We start from the raw sequence: 21,249 nt of genomic DNA on the forward strand, positions 1-21,249 counted from the left end.
CTATTGTGGCTTGGTTACATATTGAATGAGCTGACAGAAGAAATAAGAGTCACAGTTCCAGAAAGACGGGCAGAGACGATAAGGCAGGAGGATAAAGGAGTTCTGTAGCAGGTCGTCCAAATTGCAGTCGGGCCTCATTTTGTCTTGATAAAGAAGTACCCTCAGACAAACCTCCAGTCTTTATTCCCCAGGACAATGCCTGCACAGCGGCGGAAACAATCAGCCGACACATGAACTCCCAGTGGTCAGTGGGCTGTGCTCGACAAGCTGCAAAGGACAGACTGGGATGTGACGGCGGCTTCATGTTCTATAATAACTTTAGGCTCCTGTGTAAGCTTGTGTAAGAAATCAATTAATTGCACGGTTTTAGTTTGTGGTTTTTATTTCATTTTAATGCTTTTTTTTTTTTTTTAGCTTGTTTTATATTTTGAATTTAAAATGTCTTTCAGTTCTACTGTGGAGTGGTTTGTACAAAATGAAAGTTTATTAGTCTTTGAGAGGGTGAGCTTGCATTATACAACAAAGATTTATTGTGAAAGGCAACTCCTAATGAAAAGTCTGCATATTAGTAACTATAATAATTGATCCACTGTCATTTGTCTGGACTTTGCACATGCATGGCCTGTCACAATAACAAATTTTGCTGGACAATGAATTGTCCGGAAGTTATTAATATTTTTGTTCTGAGATGATTTTCAAGTGATATTTAACTGATGGCATAAAAATGCAAGAACACATTATCAAAGCTCAATAAACTTTAAATTTTAACGAATATTTAACACTGGAACTGGAAGACATTTAAATATGCAAAATAAATAAAACAGAAACAACAAATAAAATAAATCATAAAGTCTTTATAGTCAAAATTGTCCTTCAAAAAAGGGCTGGCTGAGACTAAAGCACCAGACTGAAAACTTTTATCATCCAGTTTTTGATAGGAAGAGAGAAAAGAGAAATGACAGATCATGCAAATGCAAATTATTGAGCTTGTTTTAATTCATGTGATTATCTGACTTACTGCTTATTCTGACAGTCCTACACATATTATTGCTTCAGTTAACAGAATTACAGAAAAATTTAGGACATCAACTTATGTTTAAGCTCTTATTTTTAAGATTATTTCTCCCGTTGCCCGTAACCACCTGGCGTTTCCTTCCACTGATCGACAAAGTTAGAAACGAGAGCAGAAGCTTCCATGGCCGGCAGAGTATGAGAGCAAGGTTGAAATATAAACACAATGCAAACAGAAGCTCAGTGAGAGGTGGCAGAGTTTCTTGGAAGCAGGTTTGTGATTTCTTGTGGATGAAACGAGGCAGGCTCCTGGTTCCTGCTGCAGCGTGAGAACAGCTCTGTGTGCTTGCTGCTGAATAATTCATCCTGACTGGGCAGAGCCAGAGTTTGCACCCAGCTCACAGCAACTCTGGGATCCCTTTCATCTTTGTTGCCATACCCTGCACACCAAATTTATTATACAGCATTGAAAATGACGCATCAGTCTTTTCAGCAGGCTTGGTGGGACGTAAATGCTTCTTTTTGTACGGAAAGCTGGAAAGAAACATTGGTTTTAGATGGGCACGATTTGAAAATTCAGCTGTGGCGGTGGGCGCTTGTGTCATTCACTGTGAAAATGTTATTATAGGAATTTTGCTTTATCATTGTGATAAATTTCAGTTATTGACAGTAAATAAAAAACAAAACTGATTGGAAATGTTTTTTTATTTTCTCCACTCTTCCACGAGACCGTTTGTAAATATTCAGTTTGAAAATACGATTAAATGCAGTTTAAGTGGTGTTGTGAAGGAGCCGACTGTAAATGGCAGCATTTTTCAAGAGCAATATTTGTGGCTCTATAAATATTGTGCCATGCGATCACACCCATACAGTTACCTAAGAAATAATAAACAAGCTTTTTATTATTATCTTCAGCGTTATTATAATAGTACCACACAATATCACAATAAAAGCCTCCATTCATATCACCCAGCCCCATGAGGTCGATACCGATGTGTTAAAAAAATGACTTGCCTCGGCCGATACCAGTATAGACCAGATATTATTGTGCAATGTTTCACCAGATACACTTGTAAAGTTGCTTGCTATTTTTATAAAACTGTTACTTAATGGTAAAGTTTTGTTTGTGCATCATTTTGACTAAAACTCTCTGCCTGACGGGGCGTGCTCCGGTGGCGTAGAGGGTAGCGCGCCCCATGTTTGGAGGCCTTCAGTCCTCGACGCGGCCGTCGCGGGTTCGATTCCCGGACCCAACGACATTTGCCGCATGTCTTCCCCCCTTCCTGTCAGCCTACTGTTGTTTAAGGGACACTAGAGCCCACAAAAAGGACCCCCCGGAGGGGAAAAAAAAACAAAACAAAAACTGTCTGCCTGACCAGCTGACTGAAAGACTGCAGGAATAATTTGTCAACAACTGTTATCTGAAAAAGCAGAGGAACACAATGCACACACTTTTGTAATGTGTCTTGGTTCACATTACAAAAGTGTTGGATTGGCCCAGATTTAGGAAAAAATGTGTGATAGGTTCATTGTTGTACACTTTGTTATGATAAAGACCTTAAGCAAGTGAAAATGTACACGTTTATGTCTGAAATCATATTTCTCTGTGTATCAAGTAAGTTTAGTTTCTCTTGAAATGTTATTTTCATACTAAACAATAATTACTAAACAATAACATTTTGGACAACATTATACCAATTGCATGTAAATGAATCATTGTGATTGATGAAGATGAGTGAAACTTTTCATCAACCCAACTCGGTGTAAGGCACAGGTGTCAAACTCCAGTCCTCGAGGGCCACTGTCCTGCAGTTTTTAGATGTGCCACAGGTACAAAACACTGTAATGAAATGGCTTCATTACCTCCTCCTTGTGTACATAAGTTCTCCAGAGCTTTGCTAATGAAACTAATTATTTTATTCAGGCGTGGTGCAGCAGAGGCAGATCTAAAAGTTGCAGAGCAGCGGCCCTTGAGGACTGGAGTAAGGGAAACCCCAAATGGCAGCAGAGCTGCAGGAAAACTCTTGGTGAGCCCTCTGCACCAGGTTGCTCATTGCAACAGCTGCTGCTTTTAAAGCAGTCTGCCCGTCACCTGTTGATACTTGAGACCCTACGCACATGCTGCTGGCTCTTTTTAGGCTGCTTAATTACTGGGAGCACTATATTTTTCTCCTCCTGCCCCCTATTTGATATTTCTGAGACATACTACAGAAATAACTTGGTGGAAACACTGCTTGTTGAGGTTTTATCTGCACCCATCCAATATTAACCCTTTCATGTATAGTGGTCACTTCAGTGGACAGCTATCTAAAAGCCTTTTTCTTGTGCTTCTTGTGGATTTTTATGTTATAAATGCACACAGATCACTGAAGTGGACACTAATGCGTCATAAAATACATCGTCAACTACTGGCCATCAGCTGCAAATGCAAGAAATTATTTTTGTTAAATCCAATATGGCCGACAGATTAAAAAGCATGTCAACCGACCCGGTTCCTCCTTCTACTGTAGGCGATTCTTGCAGTTAAAAAAATGTTGTGACATCAGATAACCTCTAAAGAACAATACTACTGATGTATTTTTCAAATAACAACTTTGTATTTGGAGAAAATTACAATTGATCACCTAAAGAAACTAAAACTAAAATAAAAAAAAAACATTTGTTGTACAAAAATTTTTTTTTACCTTTTTTTTAATGCCTTATAAAAATAAAAACTGACACAAAGGATCATAATTCATGGATGAAAGGTTTAATATCGATCTCTATTGAAAAAAAAAAATCTATATCGGGTATCAATCTGGCACATGGTATCAGTGACGATGTGCCTGAACCATAAGGGCAGATCTATTCAGCCTAAATCTATGCTTTGTGTTCTGAGTGCTGTCATGCTTTATTATTTGTCTTGCGTCTTGAGAATTCCTAATGATACTTTCTGAAGTATTTGAAAGAAGGTTTGTTGCACTTTATTTTTTACATGTGTGAACATGGTATTCAACCCAGTGTTTTTGTCAGTTTCAGCTTCTTTAGTTTTTATTTTCCATTGGCTCTTATTCTTCCAATTGCAGTTGCTGAATAAATCACAGTTGTTTTTACATGTTGCCCACGCTGGTCAAGCTGTTGGTGTATGTATTTAAGTGTGCTGTACTGCTTGAGAGTGATTTTGTAATTCAGTACATTTGTGTGCTTTTTTTTAATTTTTTTTATGGAAACATTGTAAGTGAATTCAACACAGTTTTTCTACATCAGGTCGGTTGGTATCGGGCGATAATAAACCTCAGATATCTGTCTGGCTATCAAAATGAAACTAGTGGATCTGTGCATCCCTAATCTGCACAGATTAAATGAAATAAGTTTAAATAGATTTAATAGTTTATCTTTTACATAATCTTTATCAACTTAATGGTACCTACAAGGTGTTCTTTGATGAACCAATAGAAAGGATAAAATCTATCTTCATTATTCTGATCAATGACTGGCGCATCATTTTTAGGCACTTTTATTTAGTTTCAACATACTGATAATACTGGTAACTAATGAATTTGCACACTTGTACACATCCCCATCTCTCTCTCTCTCTCTCTCCACCTCTCTCTCTCTCTCTCTCTCTCTCTCTTTAAAGGTTTTGTTGGCTCTAGTGGCCTTTATTTGAAAGTAGTTCAACAAGAAACGGGGTACTGAGAGAGGAGGAAGACATGCGGCAAATGTCGCCAGGCCGGGAATTGAACCTGCGACCACCGCCACGAGGACTAAAGCCTCGATATGTGGTCGTTCTTTGCCCCTGCGCCACCACAGCACCACATCCCTATCACTTAAGTCTGTGTTTCCTCTGTCTGTGTGCTGCAGGAGTTCAGACAGTAATCTCCTCCCTGGACATTAGTGGGAATACAGCGGATTATGGCGTTCTCTAATTGAATTCAGAGAGCCTGCACTGCAGGAGTTCACAGGGTCTGATGGGGTTGGTTTAACTGTGTGACGGTAGATGGAGATGCTGGAGACCTGGTTGAAGCAGACAGCAGGCTGTCATGTAGTCTTTCTCCTCCTCCTTGATCTCTGGTTGTTGGGCGATGTGTTTGTGTTTGCACACACCTTGGCTGTTTCCTGATTGTGTAACAGATCAGCAGGTGGTGAGGGTTAAGATGACAGTGTGCTGGGATTAGAGAGGTGAGACATAAACTAGGAGTCAATCCTTTTTACCACACCCGCGACAGAAGCTCGCTGGCCTACTGTCCGCTGTCTTACTGGATTATGAGCTCCACCAGTTCATCTCCACCATGAGTTCTTACTCCTTCATTGTCATCGGAGACGAGCGGCAGACAGACTTCAACTCTGCAGCTGCTGCGCTTCAGTGTCTTTTCACGTTTCAGTAACAATCCACATATATAATTCATGTCCAAAACAAGAGGAACGTTGTTTTGTCATTTATGTTTTGATAAATAATCTCATCAAAACATCTAGTAAGACATATGTTACAACTAATTTAAAAAAATGTTATCACAATATCACTGCATGCATTGTTCATATCACAAGCCTGGACTCAATAAGTTCTAGCTAAATATTTAACAACCAGGCATTCAACCTGCATTATATTTGGTCACACGTTTAGTTTATGTAAATGGTAATAATTTCACAACAGACGAGGCAAACTGCTGTTGGGGTTTGTTCTTTCATGCTCCATGTAGGACTTCAGCTGCTTCACATTTTTTTTATTTATTTTTTTAGTTTGTTTCATAGACCAGCAAATGTTTCCAGTGGGAGACGGATTCATGCTGCTGTAATCTGAGTGGAATGTGGTGCGCCATTGTCAGGATGTTTCCCTTTAAATTGAACTGCTACTTTCTAGCTGTGCGCTAACAGCCGGCTGGATGGATCCTCAGTTCTTTATCGCATTAGTTGCTGAATCTCTGATTTTCATTTCATTTGGTGAGACAGTCGGACAGTTTTCTGCTTAACCTCTGTCTGTTTCAGATGAGCAGCGGGCCAACAGGAAAAGAAAACTGTATTACTTTGGATGATACTCAAGCTTACCAGGATGTTTCTGAGAAAAATACACTATGACAGATTTTCTTTAAGTTCTGATTGGTTGATACTGGTTCTTTCTGCCTAATGTAATAAACATTTAAAACCATTGTGTGCTTTAAAGAAAGAAATGGTCCTGCATCTAGTTTCCTCATTTAAAGTGAAAACATACCACATAGTCATCCAGTGCTAGCATGTGCTGCTTTGGACATAATGCCTTAAAGAGGAGAAAAGAAGCATTTCTGATCAAAGTTGAGCTGAAAATTGACTGCAGTGAGCAGCTAAGAAATGTGTGTATGAGTTAGTCATGTTAGATGTTCTATACTCAACTTTATGTGTTCCTCTCCCACCAGGGGCGCTGCCAGGAATCTTGGGCCCCATGACAAAAAATTAACCCCAACCCCGCAGCTGCTGTTACAATTTCTTGAGTCTATCAGATCCATCAAAAGCATCACAATTTTAAAGGCTTGCAGCTGCCTTGCTTTCTTTGGTCCAATACTGATACTAGGACAAAATTTATTGCTCATGAATTTTACATGCAACAGTCCACATACAGTATGTAAGTAGGTTGCTAAAAATTTTTTCTATTAGTTTTAGATTACTGAAATGTCTCTCCCCACGAGTAACAGTCAAAAACGGTTCAAAATATACATGAAGCAATCCAGAATTCTCAAAATATGCTATGTAGTTGCATTTTATTCAAGCTGCAGTATATAACTTTAATAAAAAAATGTTTTATCCATATTTGTTAAAGCTGTTACCATGTCGTGACAGTTTATGAGACTGATGATCTGTGAAAAGATCAATCTCCTCCAACTGCTCCCTGAACTACCATGGAAGGGGTAGCATTTAATTTTTACTGCTAAAAACAATTTTAGTTAATTTGTAAATGACAGGGCCCCATTTTTTTAATTTCTATGAACAAAAAGAATAAATAAAAAATTGTGGAGGGCCCCCTGCTGGTCAGGGGACCTTGGAATTGTCATCACTTTCCCCCCTATACAGCGCCCCTGTCTCCAACTGTCTATATTATTGTTTAAGTGTAATTAATCCCACTGAAAAAGCATTGGGCCCCTCCCAGAAAATTTTGGAAAATTCCAGAAAGGTGGGTGGAGCCAAGAGTCAGCTAACTACTCTGGTCAGGAAAAAAGAAGCCGTAGATAACTTGTAAACATTGGTGCTATATTTAGCAATTTCTAAGACACCTCTAGCAAAATTTTATATAAAAAAAAAAAACCCAAAAGTGATAAACCTAGCGACTTTTTCCTGTGTTGTTGAAGACATTTATGTTAACGACAAAACTCTGCAGCACTGTTACCACCCTGCTTTGTCATTAGCGAGCAGCTATTGTATGGCAGGCCCTGTTATCATAAAATTGTAATTGTCGGCAATAACAAGAAAGTTGATGGATGTGTAGCTGAATTTTTTTTTGAAAAAAAGTTGCAAGAGGGGTCTGAAAAGTTGCTAAATGTAGCGACAAAGTTGCTTAGTTTGCAACAGTGGTCAGAGTGAGATGGTTTTAGACCCGAACAAGTGGCTGAGTGATGTAAAGCTGTACAGTCTGAAACAAATAGTTTGACCGAAGGAGGCCAGCCTCCATAAAACTGTAGAGTTTTAAGCAAAATAATGCAGAACTAAACAATATGGACAAAAATATTAAACGTTGCATAGAAACAGAAAGATGGAACTCTAAATAGCCTATTTAGACAGTTTGCAACCTAACATGGTTAAATGTGTGTGGACTTTTTTGCGTTTTCATTTTTAAGCTGGTTTTACCATTCCAGTCTTTCCCCTGGTTCAGCACTAATTTTCTCGCCCTCCTGCTGCGCTGGGTCTGCTGAAGGAACACTGAATTAGTCGGTCCAATCCAAATTAGAACGGTTAAACACCATTAACAAGGTGCAGCTTGAATGACAGTTATTTCCGGAAAGTGTTCAGCACTAATTTAACACATGAATTCCTTAGACTGGAGGTCTGACACTAGCTGTGAACGGGGCTCCGTCATGTCAACACAGGCTCTCATTTATTAGCTGTAAAAATAGAACGCATAATCCTACATGACAAACACATCACTGTTACATCTACATGACAGTCATCTGTCAGATAAGCATGAAATGTTATGAATTAAAGAATAAAGTATAGTTTTGACGTTGTGATGAAACCTGTCCCGATCAGCTTATCAGCTTCACCGTTCTACCTGAGTCATATTTGAGCAGATCATGTTGCCAGTGCTTCTGTGTTATGTTACTGTATCAGCACATGTAACTCGGGGCAACAGATGTCACGGGTAGTAAAAACAGGAAGAGACTTATGTGGCAGGCTGTAATGCCTCTGCCAACCTAATGCCCAACACTCCACTCTCACTGCCAGCCTGTGTGTGTGTTTGGTGGGGGTTTTTCTGCTGATCCAGTTCGAACTAGATGCTCTCCGTGTGCAGCAAGTCCTTTCAGTATGAGAATGACAGCCAGTCACTGGAACATGCAGCCTGGATGTGTGGATGTGTAGATGTTAGTGTTTTAGAGAGGCTGAACCAATTCAAGCCATCCTGAAGCGAGTGTTTTGGGTTGATTCTGGGTGAAGTCTGTGTGACTATAAACGTGTGGCGAGGGAGAACAGGTGGCAGCTCCGTTTATCCATATGTTCCCTCTCCCATAACAGCTGTCTGTCCTCTGTCCATTTTCCCTTTGTGTGTTATTTCTTGTCAGGTCAAGGGTCACAATCTGTACGCGTCAGCAGTCATCCCACATGTTGCATGTAAAACGCATGGCTAAAGCCCCCATATGTGCCTACTGCTGCCAGTAAAGGAGAAAAAAAATCATTATCGAATATATTTTTTTTGAAAAGGATCTGGTGCGTGAGTGAAGTTTGCTTCACCATTTTAATTGAGTTAGCAATAAAATGGAGATTCCCTGAGAACAGGTGGACATGGCAATGTGTATGTGGGACTGTAGCTGCTGTCAAACAGTTTTCATAATTTAAAACTGACACAGATGGGTTGAGAAGCACAAAGACATGCTTGTCTTTCAGTGAATAATACAGATCAACACCTGAATAAGACGCCAATGAGTGCTAGCTCCATCACTGAATTATGAATATATTTTATGCAACTGTTTACATCTGTCGCTGTTGTGACTTTTTAATGACTTATCATGTGTACAAGCTTATTCCTGTGTGATTTTAATTTAATGTCTTATTTAATGAAAACTCTGAATCTGCAAAATAATTTTTTTCAACATTAGCAGAATGTTGACAACCATGTGGACACATATGTAATGAAAACACTGATACTGAACACAGCCAACTTTCCTACAGCAACAACTTCAACACTGAAGAGGATTGTCAGCATAATGACCCACTTATGCACATCAACCTGCAAATATTCCCATTCATACCAACTGTTTGTATTGCTTCACCATGTTTTAAGTAGTGTTCACTGCTGAATTAGAAAAACACTTTGGCTGTTTATGGGACTTTGTTGTACACCATCTGGTTATTAGCAAATAGAATGGGCTCTTGCGCTAATTAATCCTTGATTGAATCTGTTTTAATGTTAGCTAATGTCTCTGGACTCCTTCAGAAGGCCCTGTGTGTTTGTGACGCCTGCAGCAGTGCGTGTCCTACATCCTCCACTCCGAGTAGAGCCAAGTCTCCTCTTATCAGCTCAAAATAAGAGGCAGATTTGACTTCAGCTGTTAACTGGAACTGCTGAGCTATCTTTCTCATTTCTCCCTCTTCAGCTGTTCTCTTTGTTCTCTCTCTCTGTTTGGTTGCTGCGCTTTACATTAAACAGATTTCTAAAGCTAGATTATGTCTTGTGTGACCTTGTGGGGAATCTCCCGTGTCACTCTGTAAAGTGTCTCAGTCTGTACTGAGGCAGCTTCTCGGAGTGGAAAGCATCCCGTGTGATGATAGCCCAGCCTCTTTTGTTTCTGTTGGTGTGTGTGCTCCACAGAGAGCAGCAGGAAGCATTATCGGCTCTTTAGCACGTCTTTGACAAGTGAACACACTCTCTAGCTTGTAAAACTGTATCAGCTGCTGCTGTCTTCCACCTCTTCTTTCACTCATTTGGTCTTCATTCATCACCACTCTTTCAGTCGCCTCTCTGCTTCACCATCTTTCTCATGCCCACACAAACAGATGGGTCCTGGCTATTGTTTCGCACCGCAAAAATGCGCCGTGACAGCAGCTATGGTGCAACCGAGAGAGTCGGTATTTTGGCATGCGCTGCTTGAAGCCTGGAAGAAACCCCTCGACTGTCGGGAGTTATTGGTATTCTGCGCCTGCCGCTCGGTGAGCTTTAAAGCCACAGCTCTCAGTGAAAGCTAAGCCTCTGCTGGAGATTTCAGCTCTGCTGTGTGATGAAAAGTGGAGTGCACACACATTTTACACATGTCTAGATGCTCGGCAGCGCTGTCTGAATATTAACGCTGTTGTCTCTCTAACCTTTTCCTGCCGGGTCTATGAATCAATCATGAGGTTGTCCTCCCACGGTGAGGGACATCGTTTGTTTCAGGACCTGAGGTCAATTGTTGACTTTTACATTATGGTATGGTGATGCATACAATTTTTAATAGTTGCTACATTTATTGACATTTAAGTCTGTCGCTGTTAATCAGGCAGGATAAATTAAAACGAGCTCAATCATTTCCATTTACATGGTTGTTTTTCTTTTCTTTCCCTTTTTCTCTTTTAAGTTAGCATCGAATATTTTCCGAGTTTTGTTTTGTCCTTGAAAACAATGATTGTGAAATTTCTTTTTTTAAAGGGTGTTTATCGGACCAAACAGTCTTTGTGTGTCCCAGAGAATATAAACCCTTACGTTACTTCTGACATTTCAAAAACCCTCCAACGTTTCTAGGACCCCCAGCAGCCGTCCTGTTATCTGCTGAAAGTGTCACTCTCTTTTCTAGCCTGAATGAACCACAGATCTACCTCAACAGTGCAGAAAAAATATCTTTTAGATTGCTTCTTCTCTTCATATGCTTTGTCTTAATTCATTTTTAAACACTTATTCTGAACAACTCAAGGACTCGGCAACAGAGGCCACACAGAACAGTGCTGATTGTTTTCACTAAATCCCAGTTTTTTTGGGGGGTTTTGTTTTTTTACATTTGACTGATCAGACGTTTTTTTGGCCAAGGTGGGAAAAAAGTGCATTTTCTTCATCAGCTAGTTTCTTTTTATTGCATCTCTCTTGTCTAAATGCTGTTACTAATTGAATATTTTCTTCAAATAGTGCTTGGAGAAATGTCCGTTCTACTGGGGAGGGGAGGATAGGCAGTAAAGGGAGGCAGGATGGTTGTTATAATGGGAAGGATGCAGGAGGCCTCCATCTTCTCTTCCACAAATATTTCCACTAATTGAGAACATGCAGAGCAAACAGAAAGCCAGGTGAGAGGATGGGAGGGTTATTTTTGCTTCTCTTGTTTATATTGTGGCTGATCTTATTTTTCTTCATTCTCCACCTTCCCATGTTTTTTTTTGTTTTGTTTTTTTAAAGTTGGAATTAACCAACAGTATCCACAGGAGACCTGATGCTTAACTATCTTCTGTTCGCAAAAACTTCGAAACATAAACTGAGAGTCTCAGAAACTGAACATATTCAGTACTAATCGACGTAGTGAGGATCCATAATGTCGCTTGGTTTACAGCTGTATGAAGCCGAGTGCTGCGCTGTTCACAGAAAATATGAGAGGCTGTGATTTTGATGATGATGCACACAGCAAAGATTACCGGCTTTGTTTTTAGCATGCGACATTACCTAACATGGACCCTGTAAGAGAGCAGTTATTTTGTCAACCAAGCACTTATGTAATGTTGTTTTCATCCTAATCCGTTCTATAAAAAGCCCAAAACAATAGATGTACATTTGGTGAGAGGTGGCTCTTGCTCTGACAGAGGTGGCTGCAACGTTACTGAGATGATGCACAGAGGTGAAGTCTTCTTTCTGATTCGTTCTGCCAGCTGCGATGTGTCTGTGAAGGCCGACTGAAGAGGAGGGGAGAGATGTGGAGGGGATATGTCCAATGGAGTGGTTCTGTAAAAATATAGAACTGTTGTTCAGACTTAAATTTATTTTATTTTTTTAATCTCTGATCCGCTCGGATTATGAATGACGTTTCTTTTAATAAATCTTTTTGTAAATATGCTGGTTATATACTGTTATGTATTTCAAACCTAATCTGCAGAATATAATCGTCCAAATCAATGAATTCCAATCTTCTTAAGTTGAAGAACAATGTTGGATCTCTGTAGAGTTTTATCACTGAAATGACACTGTCTTTAAAAAATAGACCATTTTACTTCTTGAGTCTTAAATATATCAATTACATCTAGTTTTGACTGAGATTGGTTGATAGTCAAAACACAGTAGGACAAAATTAAAACAAACACAGCCTCCTGCAATCAGTTGATCGAAATCAATCGGACATACAACCTAGACTGGATTAAGAAAAGTGTCATGATGATGAAACTATGCAACTACCACACAGCATCAACATGCAGTGTCTGCCGCCATGTTTTGGAGAATTCTCGGTCCTTTCTGTCAGTCTTTCCACCATCTTCCTGCTCGCTGAACGTCCTAATGGGACAAAGTGTTAGGAGTAGTTAGGAGTTAGGCTTATACATTTCTGCAGTGATGCTGTCTGTTTTGTGTGGGTGTCTCCTTAAAAGTTGCAAAGCATCCATGAAGTGTCACAAGTTGAAAGTTGGTGAAACAGTCGGCTATAATGAAAACTGCTGACATGACTAATGAAAGCTTGTCAGCTCAACAGTTGACAGAGTAATGATGGCCTGCAGCCTCTGCCATGTGCTTTTGCTTATAGATAACTCTCAGTTGTAATATGACAACAAGTGTCATCCAAATTTGAGTGGTTTGACCATTTTTTTAATTTAATACTCGTAGGTATTGAGAGAATCCACAATTAGTGGATTAGTCAATGTTTCCTCCAAAAATGCAGTAGATGGACTTGATGAAATGCTCCCAGCTTCCACACACTGGGTTTTATTGGAAATGTTCTTTCCAACCACCCACGTTGACCATTGATGATGTTTTGATTTTATAGCATTTGATTGTCAAGTATTCTAGAGGTCACTGTTGCTTATCGTCTAAAAACGCAATAAAATTGCTACGTCTAAGGTTAAAACCAAACTAAAGGTTAAGAGGAGAAATTAGATTCTTCTTCATATACTCAGTCACAAAACACATGCTAAATCTGACAGATGTTATGTCATGTTTATGTCAGTGTCCTGTCGGTCTTATGCACACTCCTTTAAATAAAGTGTTACCACCTGGACTTGTGTATTAAGAAAAAGATTAAATCAGAAGTTCAAAATTCTTAGCTGCCCGTTTGGGGAAAAAAAAAGAAGTAATTGTTCTGTAAATTATTATAAAGACAAAAGGTGAAAAACTTGTAGACGTTTGAATACTTTTGTGATGTTTTGTAGATAAAGGTGACTGTCGTTACATTGAAGCCCTTTAAGTCCAACTAAAAGGGCTTCAGATTGACTTCTGTGTGAGTGGAATTCCATTTAATCTGCATAAAATAGATGCAGAGGAGGGAAAGTAGGAACATTTTCAACAATACCTCTTTGCAAGCCGCTCTCCTCCTTTCAAAACAGACATGAAGCAAGTCAGCAGCAAACTGGACATGTGACTAAAACACAACACCCCGATGGTGAGGCCAAAGGCTGAGCAGCACATCAGATCTGCCTGTTGGTTTTTGTCTCTGCTGCCTGATGTTGCTTCTGAGACAGGAGGGTGAAGGGGACATTTTCTACATGCAAATAGGGGAAAGCAGAAATCAGCAGAATAGTTGCAGTGATAACCTGTCAGCTTTATCACCATGCTAGCTTGTGATAACTGCTTATTGCCTGCAGCTCCGCTATCTCGCAGTATGTCATTGAAGTCACCCTCGCATGCAAAAAGCATCTCAGCATTTCCCAGCAGCAGATTACAGACGCCCTGATATTCAGCAAGGTTATTATCATATAAAGTTACAATTCATGTGGAGCGAGCCTTTAGGGCATTTACCAGCATCAAACACGCAAGAGTTATTTTTTATTTTATTCTGCTACTTCGGGGGGGAAAAACTCATTTTCAAATTCATTGGCCAGACACTTTGATAAATGGATTTAAAAAGGAAAATTCATGGAATTTTACCGTTCCCCCTCCCCCACTTTTTCTGTGGAGCAAAATCTTGCCACTGTACATATCCAAATGAAAACGTTCAACTAGTAGGATTGCAGGCATGCATGCAAACTCAGAGCCAGAGTAGAAACACTGAATGACGAAGCATTGAAGTGCCTGGAGTAAACCACCCAGGGCAAAGACAGAACACAGAGATGAAGTGTCAAGCGGGGTAATGTAGATGGGTTCTGGTGTTACAGGGTAGCTGAGGGGAACAGAGGCCTGATGAGAGACTAGCACCATCCGATGGCAGCATTGTGCTAAGACTTTTAGATCTTTAGTTGATGTTTTTTTTTTTTTTTCAGTTTATTTATGTTATCCCCATTATTTTTGGTTTTGTTGCTGTAGAATGTATGTTTGCATCTTATGGTAAGATTGCAGTAAAGCGATCATTGTTGATTACTATTCACATGTAGGGGGCGGTATTTTCGAGTTAACAGATTTGCAAAATTTATTGATTAATTTCAATAATCTATATACCCTTTTGGAACTCGGTCTGGACATAACATGTGCCTATAATCAGATTAAGCATAGTTTGTAGCTTCAGATGGTCTGTGTGTCCAACATGCACCCAAAGGGAAACAGGATTCTGCACTCACAATTTTACAAGTAGTAAGAAATTAAGATGTTCACATGAAAAGCTGTTTTCCAAGCTTTCTAACTAAACGTTCAGGGTTAGGTTCTAAAAATTCTACATTCAAGCTTGTTTACATGCAGTTTCCCATTTCTTTTCATTCTGACTTGGAAAAGAGGAAACTCCTAATTTTTTTTTATGTGACCATTACCAAGAAGTTTTATTTTTATATTCTTTTGCATTAATTATTGGCAAATTAAGAACTAAGATGAATATGACTGAATAATGGCAGTCTGAAGCAACCACTAAAACTGCTGTACTTTTCCTCCTTTTACTTTGTGAACACAATCTTTACCCAGTTGTGTTTTTCCTCTTAGCCAGCATTAAAGAAAGCTTAAGCAATGCTGTGACAAACAGCTTTGGTCAGGTACGTCAACAAATTGAAGTAGATATGAATATAAAAACTACTACTTTACTACTCTGTTAAATGGCTTGTTTTTCTGCTGTAAAACAAATCCAAAACAAAATAAAAGTTCAAATTAATTTTCTCGCCTTAAGTGTAAGATAACTTAAACGACTCTGAAAAACTAAAAGAAATCTACTGGGGAGGGAAAATAAAGTATAAATGGTAATATTGTGATTATTTTTTTCTTTTCAAAGGCACCTGAATAAAGGAGCAAATAGACCAGCTGTTTCCCCGTTTTACAATATAATCAAACTCACTTCCCTGAACTAATGCCTTGTTGAAGCACCCTTTGATTTTATTACCAAGCTATGTTATTGATTGTGTTGCTGTCTTGGCCCACTTGTTGTGAAGCCATGCTTTTGTTGACTTGGTTCTATCATTCACATTATTGCTGCTCTTATCCAAAAAGCTTCTAGTTGAAAATGAGCTTTTTCTGGATGGCTGACAATCTACAACAGCACAACATAGTGGTTCATGCCGAGCCACATCCTGAGCTACAAATTGGTATGCACCATTATGTGATCACATTGATTTAGTTTCCATTTCTTCCTCTCTAAAAAAAAATATTTTTTTCCAATTGAGTTGTGTAGTTGGTTGGTTGTATCAACGGTTGGGGGAAAATCTTCTACAATGATTTATCCAAGTAACATTGCAAAAGCTGGTATTTTATTAGGGGTGTGTAGACTTTTCAAATCCACTGTGCTCTTAGGTTTCACTGCCTCAGTCCAAATTTCTGCCAGACGCAGTGTATTTGACCTTATTAGGACATAATGATAAATGTAGAACATTCTCTGAGTGTGGATTGAAAGCTGAGAATATTTTTTTTTCCTAAAGGAACACTGTGGTTAGTCAAACTTTCCATCTAAAACCAGTTCTCTGCCACTCATCTTGTTGTCATTACCAATGACAAGATGTGTTGTCATAATGCTTCGTAATGAACTGCTCACATTATGAAGTATTATGACAAAAACACCCCATGTTGTATCTCTTGTTTTTTTCAAAAGAAAATTAGTCATATCTCTCAAGGCTTTCTCATGTTTTATGTTCAAAATTCAAACTGTATTTTACTGAAGTTTGTGTGACTAGGTGTTTCATAATTGTGAAGTGGAAGGGGAAAACTATATTTTTTTCAGATTTGAAATAGAAGTATTTCAAATCTGAAGTGTAGTGTACATTTTAACTTAGTTCCCCTTGACTCTAATGGCCCTAAATAAAAGTGCAGTGGATTCAAAACCCACCTAGTTAATAAAAAACACAAATGGGTCAGGGATAACATTTGAAATACTTTAAATAAGTAGTGTAGATCAGAGTATGTCCTAGTTAAAGCCCAGATCTAAATCCGGTTGGGAATCTGTTGGATGATTTGAATATTGATGTTCATACATAAACTCTATCCAATCTGACTGCATCTGATATGCAATTAATTATTGTTATATTCATTCTTTACTGTCCAAAGCTGTTGCAGACATTCTACCAAAAGATTAGCAGCAACAGTAGTCCTAAGCCCTGACAGAAACGGGCCGACCACAAACGCACACCACACTTTTCAGATATTTACATGAAAGCAAATTGCATTATTTATCTTTTCTCATTCACCTAGTAGCCCAATAAAATATCACTAGAGTTCTTATATAATACATACATTAGTAAGCCTTTTCTTCCTCTTCTTCTTTGTCGTGTTTGTAGTCTTATAATGCTTTTCCTGCTGATTTGTGTCCATTTTCTCAGTATGTCCTGTCGTTTCCCAGCTGGGCCAGGCTTAGCCTCCTGCAGAGCTCTTTGAGGAGCCGCTTGCAGGCTGCTCTGTGTAGGTCACAGAATCTGTGCCAAAACCTCTTACTGAAATAATTTGGCGTCTTATTTCTAGCTCCCAATATAAACCCCTCTGCTTTCTCACCGTGGAAGAATTCCTCTTTGCTCATGTCATGTGGACAGGAAACATTTTTGCGATTATTAAAACTCTCCCTCTTAATCTTTCACCCACTCGTATTCCTGTGTGTCCGCGAGGAACCACTCAGCAGTTTAATAGAGGGGACCCTCGGTGCTTATTATGGTAACAGCTAACCCACAGAGCTCATGTTCGCTGCTCCGCAAACAGTCAAATCAGCAGCCATGCTGGCCCATCTGTGTTTTTTGTTTTCCGTACACACACGCAAACACACACACGCCCTCATGCATAGTTAGCTTTAGCCTCACTGTGTGTACAGTCTGACACACAGTTGTGAGAGCACACATTCACAGGTTGCTCTCTCCCACTAATCAGCTCAGTCCACTGGCCCGATCCTCTCCAGTGGAAGGAAAAGTACATCACCATAGAGACCACATCAATGGCCCATTAGCATGAGAGGTGAGGTGAGGAGACAAGACAAGGGACAGAGGACAAAAGGAATGACGGCGGGGAGAAATGGAGAGAGGGCGAAACAGGGGGTTTGGATGAGCAGAGTGGGAGAGGAGAAGATACCGAGACAGGATTGGTGCAGAAGTATGAGCCAGAGGGGAAGGGATGAATGAAAGGAGAGAGTGTTTGAGAGTGGGCAGAAGGAGGGAGGGGGAGTGGGAAACTTTGAAAGAAGTGATACATTCACTCTCTGTCCATTTAGTCAGGAGGAGGTTTATTACCATGGATATTTCTTAGCTTCTTCTTCCTTCCTTCAGTCCCTCCTTTGTAGTTTACCCCAATCAATAAGTCTTCCTCAACTCAGGAAAAATGATCTGTGGTTTCCAGAAATACTTCAGTTATCTCAGAACGTTTCATAGTTTAAACGCTGCTTTAATGTGGAATGTTCCTGCTTTTGTTAGGAGGGTCTTTGTTTGTGGCTGCTGGATCAAGTCCATTAAAGCACTTTTCTACATTTCTCTTTAACTTTCTTTTCAGTTAAACTCTAGGCCTTGGCCAGATTTTAGTATGAAACTATGGCAAGATTTCTAAATGTTCCTGTTTCGAAACTCCTAACATATACTGCTATACCTGACCTTTTAGCTCAAACCCTGTTGATTTGATTACAGAAAAAGTGCCTTTTTTTTTTCCTCCACATACCACAAGCCCATACAAACATTTCTAGATTCTAGAAAAAGGACAGTGTTCACTGGAAACTAAATCTGGAAAAACTGGATAAAAATTCAGTGTATATATATATATATATATATATATATATATATATATATATATATATATATATATATATATATATATATATATATATATATATATATATATATATATATATATAAGAATGAGCAAATGTTACCAGCTATGTAAAACTAACCTGTATGGCATAGGCACTCATGTCTCTCTTTACATTACATTTAAGGCTTTTGAATGAGGACTTGAAGACTGAACACAAAAAAGTTGTATATTTATTTTTTAAAGTTTCACTCCCTGGTTCTGACATTTAGCTTTACAAAGCAGCTCCAATTATGTGTATTTGGTTTTCCTTAACTACCTCTAGTTGCCGTTCCAACACATCCTTATGTACCAGAACAATGCTCACTGATCCCTGAGATGAGAATTGAGTATTACTGCTGACTTACTTAGTTTGCTGACATGCAATCAAAAGCAAAGTGTCTAGATTGTAAAGCAGTCTCATTTTATCATGGAGAGACAGAATAACAATAATTAAAAAATGTTTTGCAGGCCATTAAGTGAAATGTTTTTGTACTTTTGAACTTGGTGAGGAAACCCTTACTAGCAAACCCAGCGCTAAAACATTTTTTGTACCTGATCACTACCTTTTCCTGCATCAATTGAAGCTCAGGCTCACAGAAGACTGTGCCTGGTGTTCCCAACAGACCCTTACAATATGTTTGCCATTGACATTTTGAGCCTGCCAGGTCTGGTTGGCACCCTCCCTCACCATCTATGGGAGGGCCTAAAGCAGGGATAGGGAACTCCAGGCCTCGAGAGCCGGTCTCCTGCAACTTTTAGATATATCTCAGCTTCAACACACCTGAATCCAATAGCTGAATGACCTCCTAAGTGCAGTCAGGTTCTCCAGAGTCCTGCTAATGACCTCATTATTTTACTCAGGTGTGTTGAAGCTGAGATACATCTAAAAGTCGCAGGAGACCAGCTCTCGAGGCCTGGAGTTCCCTATCCCTGGCCTAAAGAGTGGCTCTAGGCCAGACTCCAAAGTGGAGTCTTGGTGACCCACGTCCAGGTGAGAGAACACTGCTTCCATTGGTGAAAATCATCATATAGGGTCTTTGAGCTACACCCGGTCTGATCCCTCACTTAGAACTAGTTTCATGCTTTGGGTGACCCTAACATGAAGTCCCTAACAACATAGCTAATATGATCATTGGGACACTCAAACCCCTCTACTACTGTACTAACTAATTTATAGAAAATTAAGGTGAAAAAATGTATTTTCTGTTATTAACATCTATTTTACTTTTCATATACTTATTTTAGGATTACAGATGAAGACTTTCTCCATAATTCAGTAATAAATATATGGATCAAATATATTCTCCGACAATTAACTACAAACGTTTTGTTCTCTTTCTTTCTCATTATTGCCCTGACGGTTCACCACTGCCAACACCAGACTTGGTAACATAAGCACTACTCAGTATAGCTGCTTTCTTGAAAAAAAAAAAATAATAATAATTTTCAGAAGAAAACTGGAATACATAATTTATGTTTGAACATAAACAGAAAGTGTAAAGCTGACCTTTGTCACTGAATAATATCATTAGTATCATTTGCAAAGATCTCTAGCATTGCTTGACTTCATCCCAAAATCCTGCCCCAGGAACAGACTTCACCATCGTAATGAGAATGTTTGTGTAGAATAATTTCCAATTCCTTCTCAATCTGATGCTCCTGCTTACCTTGTGTTTCAGGATGGGCCATAGAAGGAAACATCTGCTTTATAATGAGTCAGCGTTGTATTGTCGCTGTGCTAACAATCCCTACACATAATTCAGGATGGTGACGTGTTTAGGTCATGGTATCTATTTCAGGATGGTAGGGGGAGGTATTCTTGAACAGAGGCACTGCACGCCCCTACATGAGCCCACTCAGCTGCTCCACTTTTAGCCCAGGCTCCAAAGAGGGGGCTTGGGGCCCTGTGGTTGGTCGGGTGCCTTTCTACTGTCGCCGTCTGTCCAAAGGTTGGTTCACATTTCCATCCGGAGGCAGTTGGACTGTCCTCCAGTCAGCCCTGCAGTTGTTCAGTCAGTCAGTCTGTAGATAAAGGAAACACTCGAAGAACTAGAATTTTATTTTGAGGTGAAGGTGCTGGATTCACCTGTTACCAACGCCAAGATGACCCGTGACTCGTAAGTTTTTGAGGTGTTTTTTGTTGACTAACGTTGACTCTGACGTGGATTTTCAAAAGGGGGCCGCAGGATTAAAAAAACCCAACATTTTTCCTTTTTGTACCCTCTCAATGACCAACTCCAAAGCAGGGTCAGCATTTCTAAAAGAGTGGCTTTAGAAGTGAGGTTAGTGTAGATTGTCTCACTTTTTCCTGCAGTTCCATCAACCCATCAGGACTATTGTTCATCTTTGTCATTCCTCTCCGCACAGGAACACACTTTAGCTTTTAGCGCTGTCTATGAATTCATTCAGTATTCTGGGCCTTTCTCCCTCACAAGATATTATATTATATTTTTAGCTCTGCCTCGGCTGTTAAACTCCTCAGAGTCCAATCAGAGGGGGTTTCCACCTCACTTACAGTATAAGATTCGTCTCCGTTAAGTGATGGGGCACTTTTCTCCTTCACTGCTTCTGGAGCTGCTGTTCCACTTCAAAAAAACTGGAATATGAGAAATTTGTCTTCAAAAGAAACTCTCTCGACAAATTATACTTTTGGTGACAGAAAATCCTTGTTAGTTTTACATTCTTGAATTTGTTGCTCGTGCCACCTGCTGTGCCATAAACTTGAATGTGAGGATCCCCTGCTGGCTTAAGTCATAGTAACTCACCGGTGTGTGGTTTTAAACCATCGACGGGTAAACTGCATCTTCATCGCCCAGGGTCATGCAGAT

At 39.5% G+C, this 21,249-nt stretch overlaps 1 protein-coding gene across 4 annotated transcripts in view; it reads left to right on the forward strand.

Annotated features, from left to right (window-relative positions):
* Positions 1-21,249, forward strand: part of enah (ENAH actin regulator) — a 119,951-nt gene that overhangs the window by 16,017 nt on the left and 82,685 nt on the right. Inside the window, exon 1 of one of the 4 annotated variants that reach the window (XM_044105616.1) lies at positions 20,385-20,538. The exons of the other annotated variants lie outside the window; for them this stretch is intronic. Coding sequence (XP_043961551.1) covers positions 20,525-20,538 — 14 coding nt within the window. The 5' untranslated portion in view covers positions 20,385-20,524. Of the gene's footprint in view, positions 1-20,384; positions 20,539-21,249 lie in introns of those variants that run through there. 4 annotated transcript variants of the gene reach the window in all.

The sequence above is a fragment of the Gambusia affinis genome, linkage group LG22, assembly GCF_019740435.1.
Source record: "Gambusia affinis linkage group LG22, SWU_Gaff_1.0, whole genome shotgun sequence".
Taxonomy (NCBI): Eukaryota; Metazoa; Chordata; class Actinopteri; order Cyprinodontiformes; family Poeciliidae; genus Gambusia; species Gambusia affinis.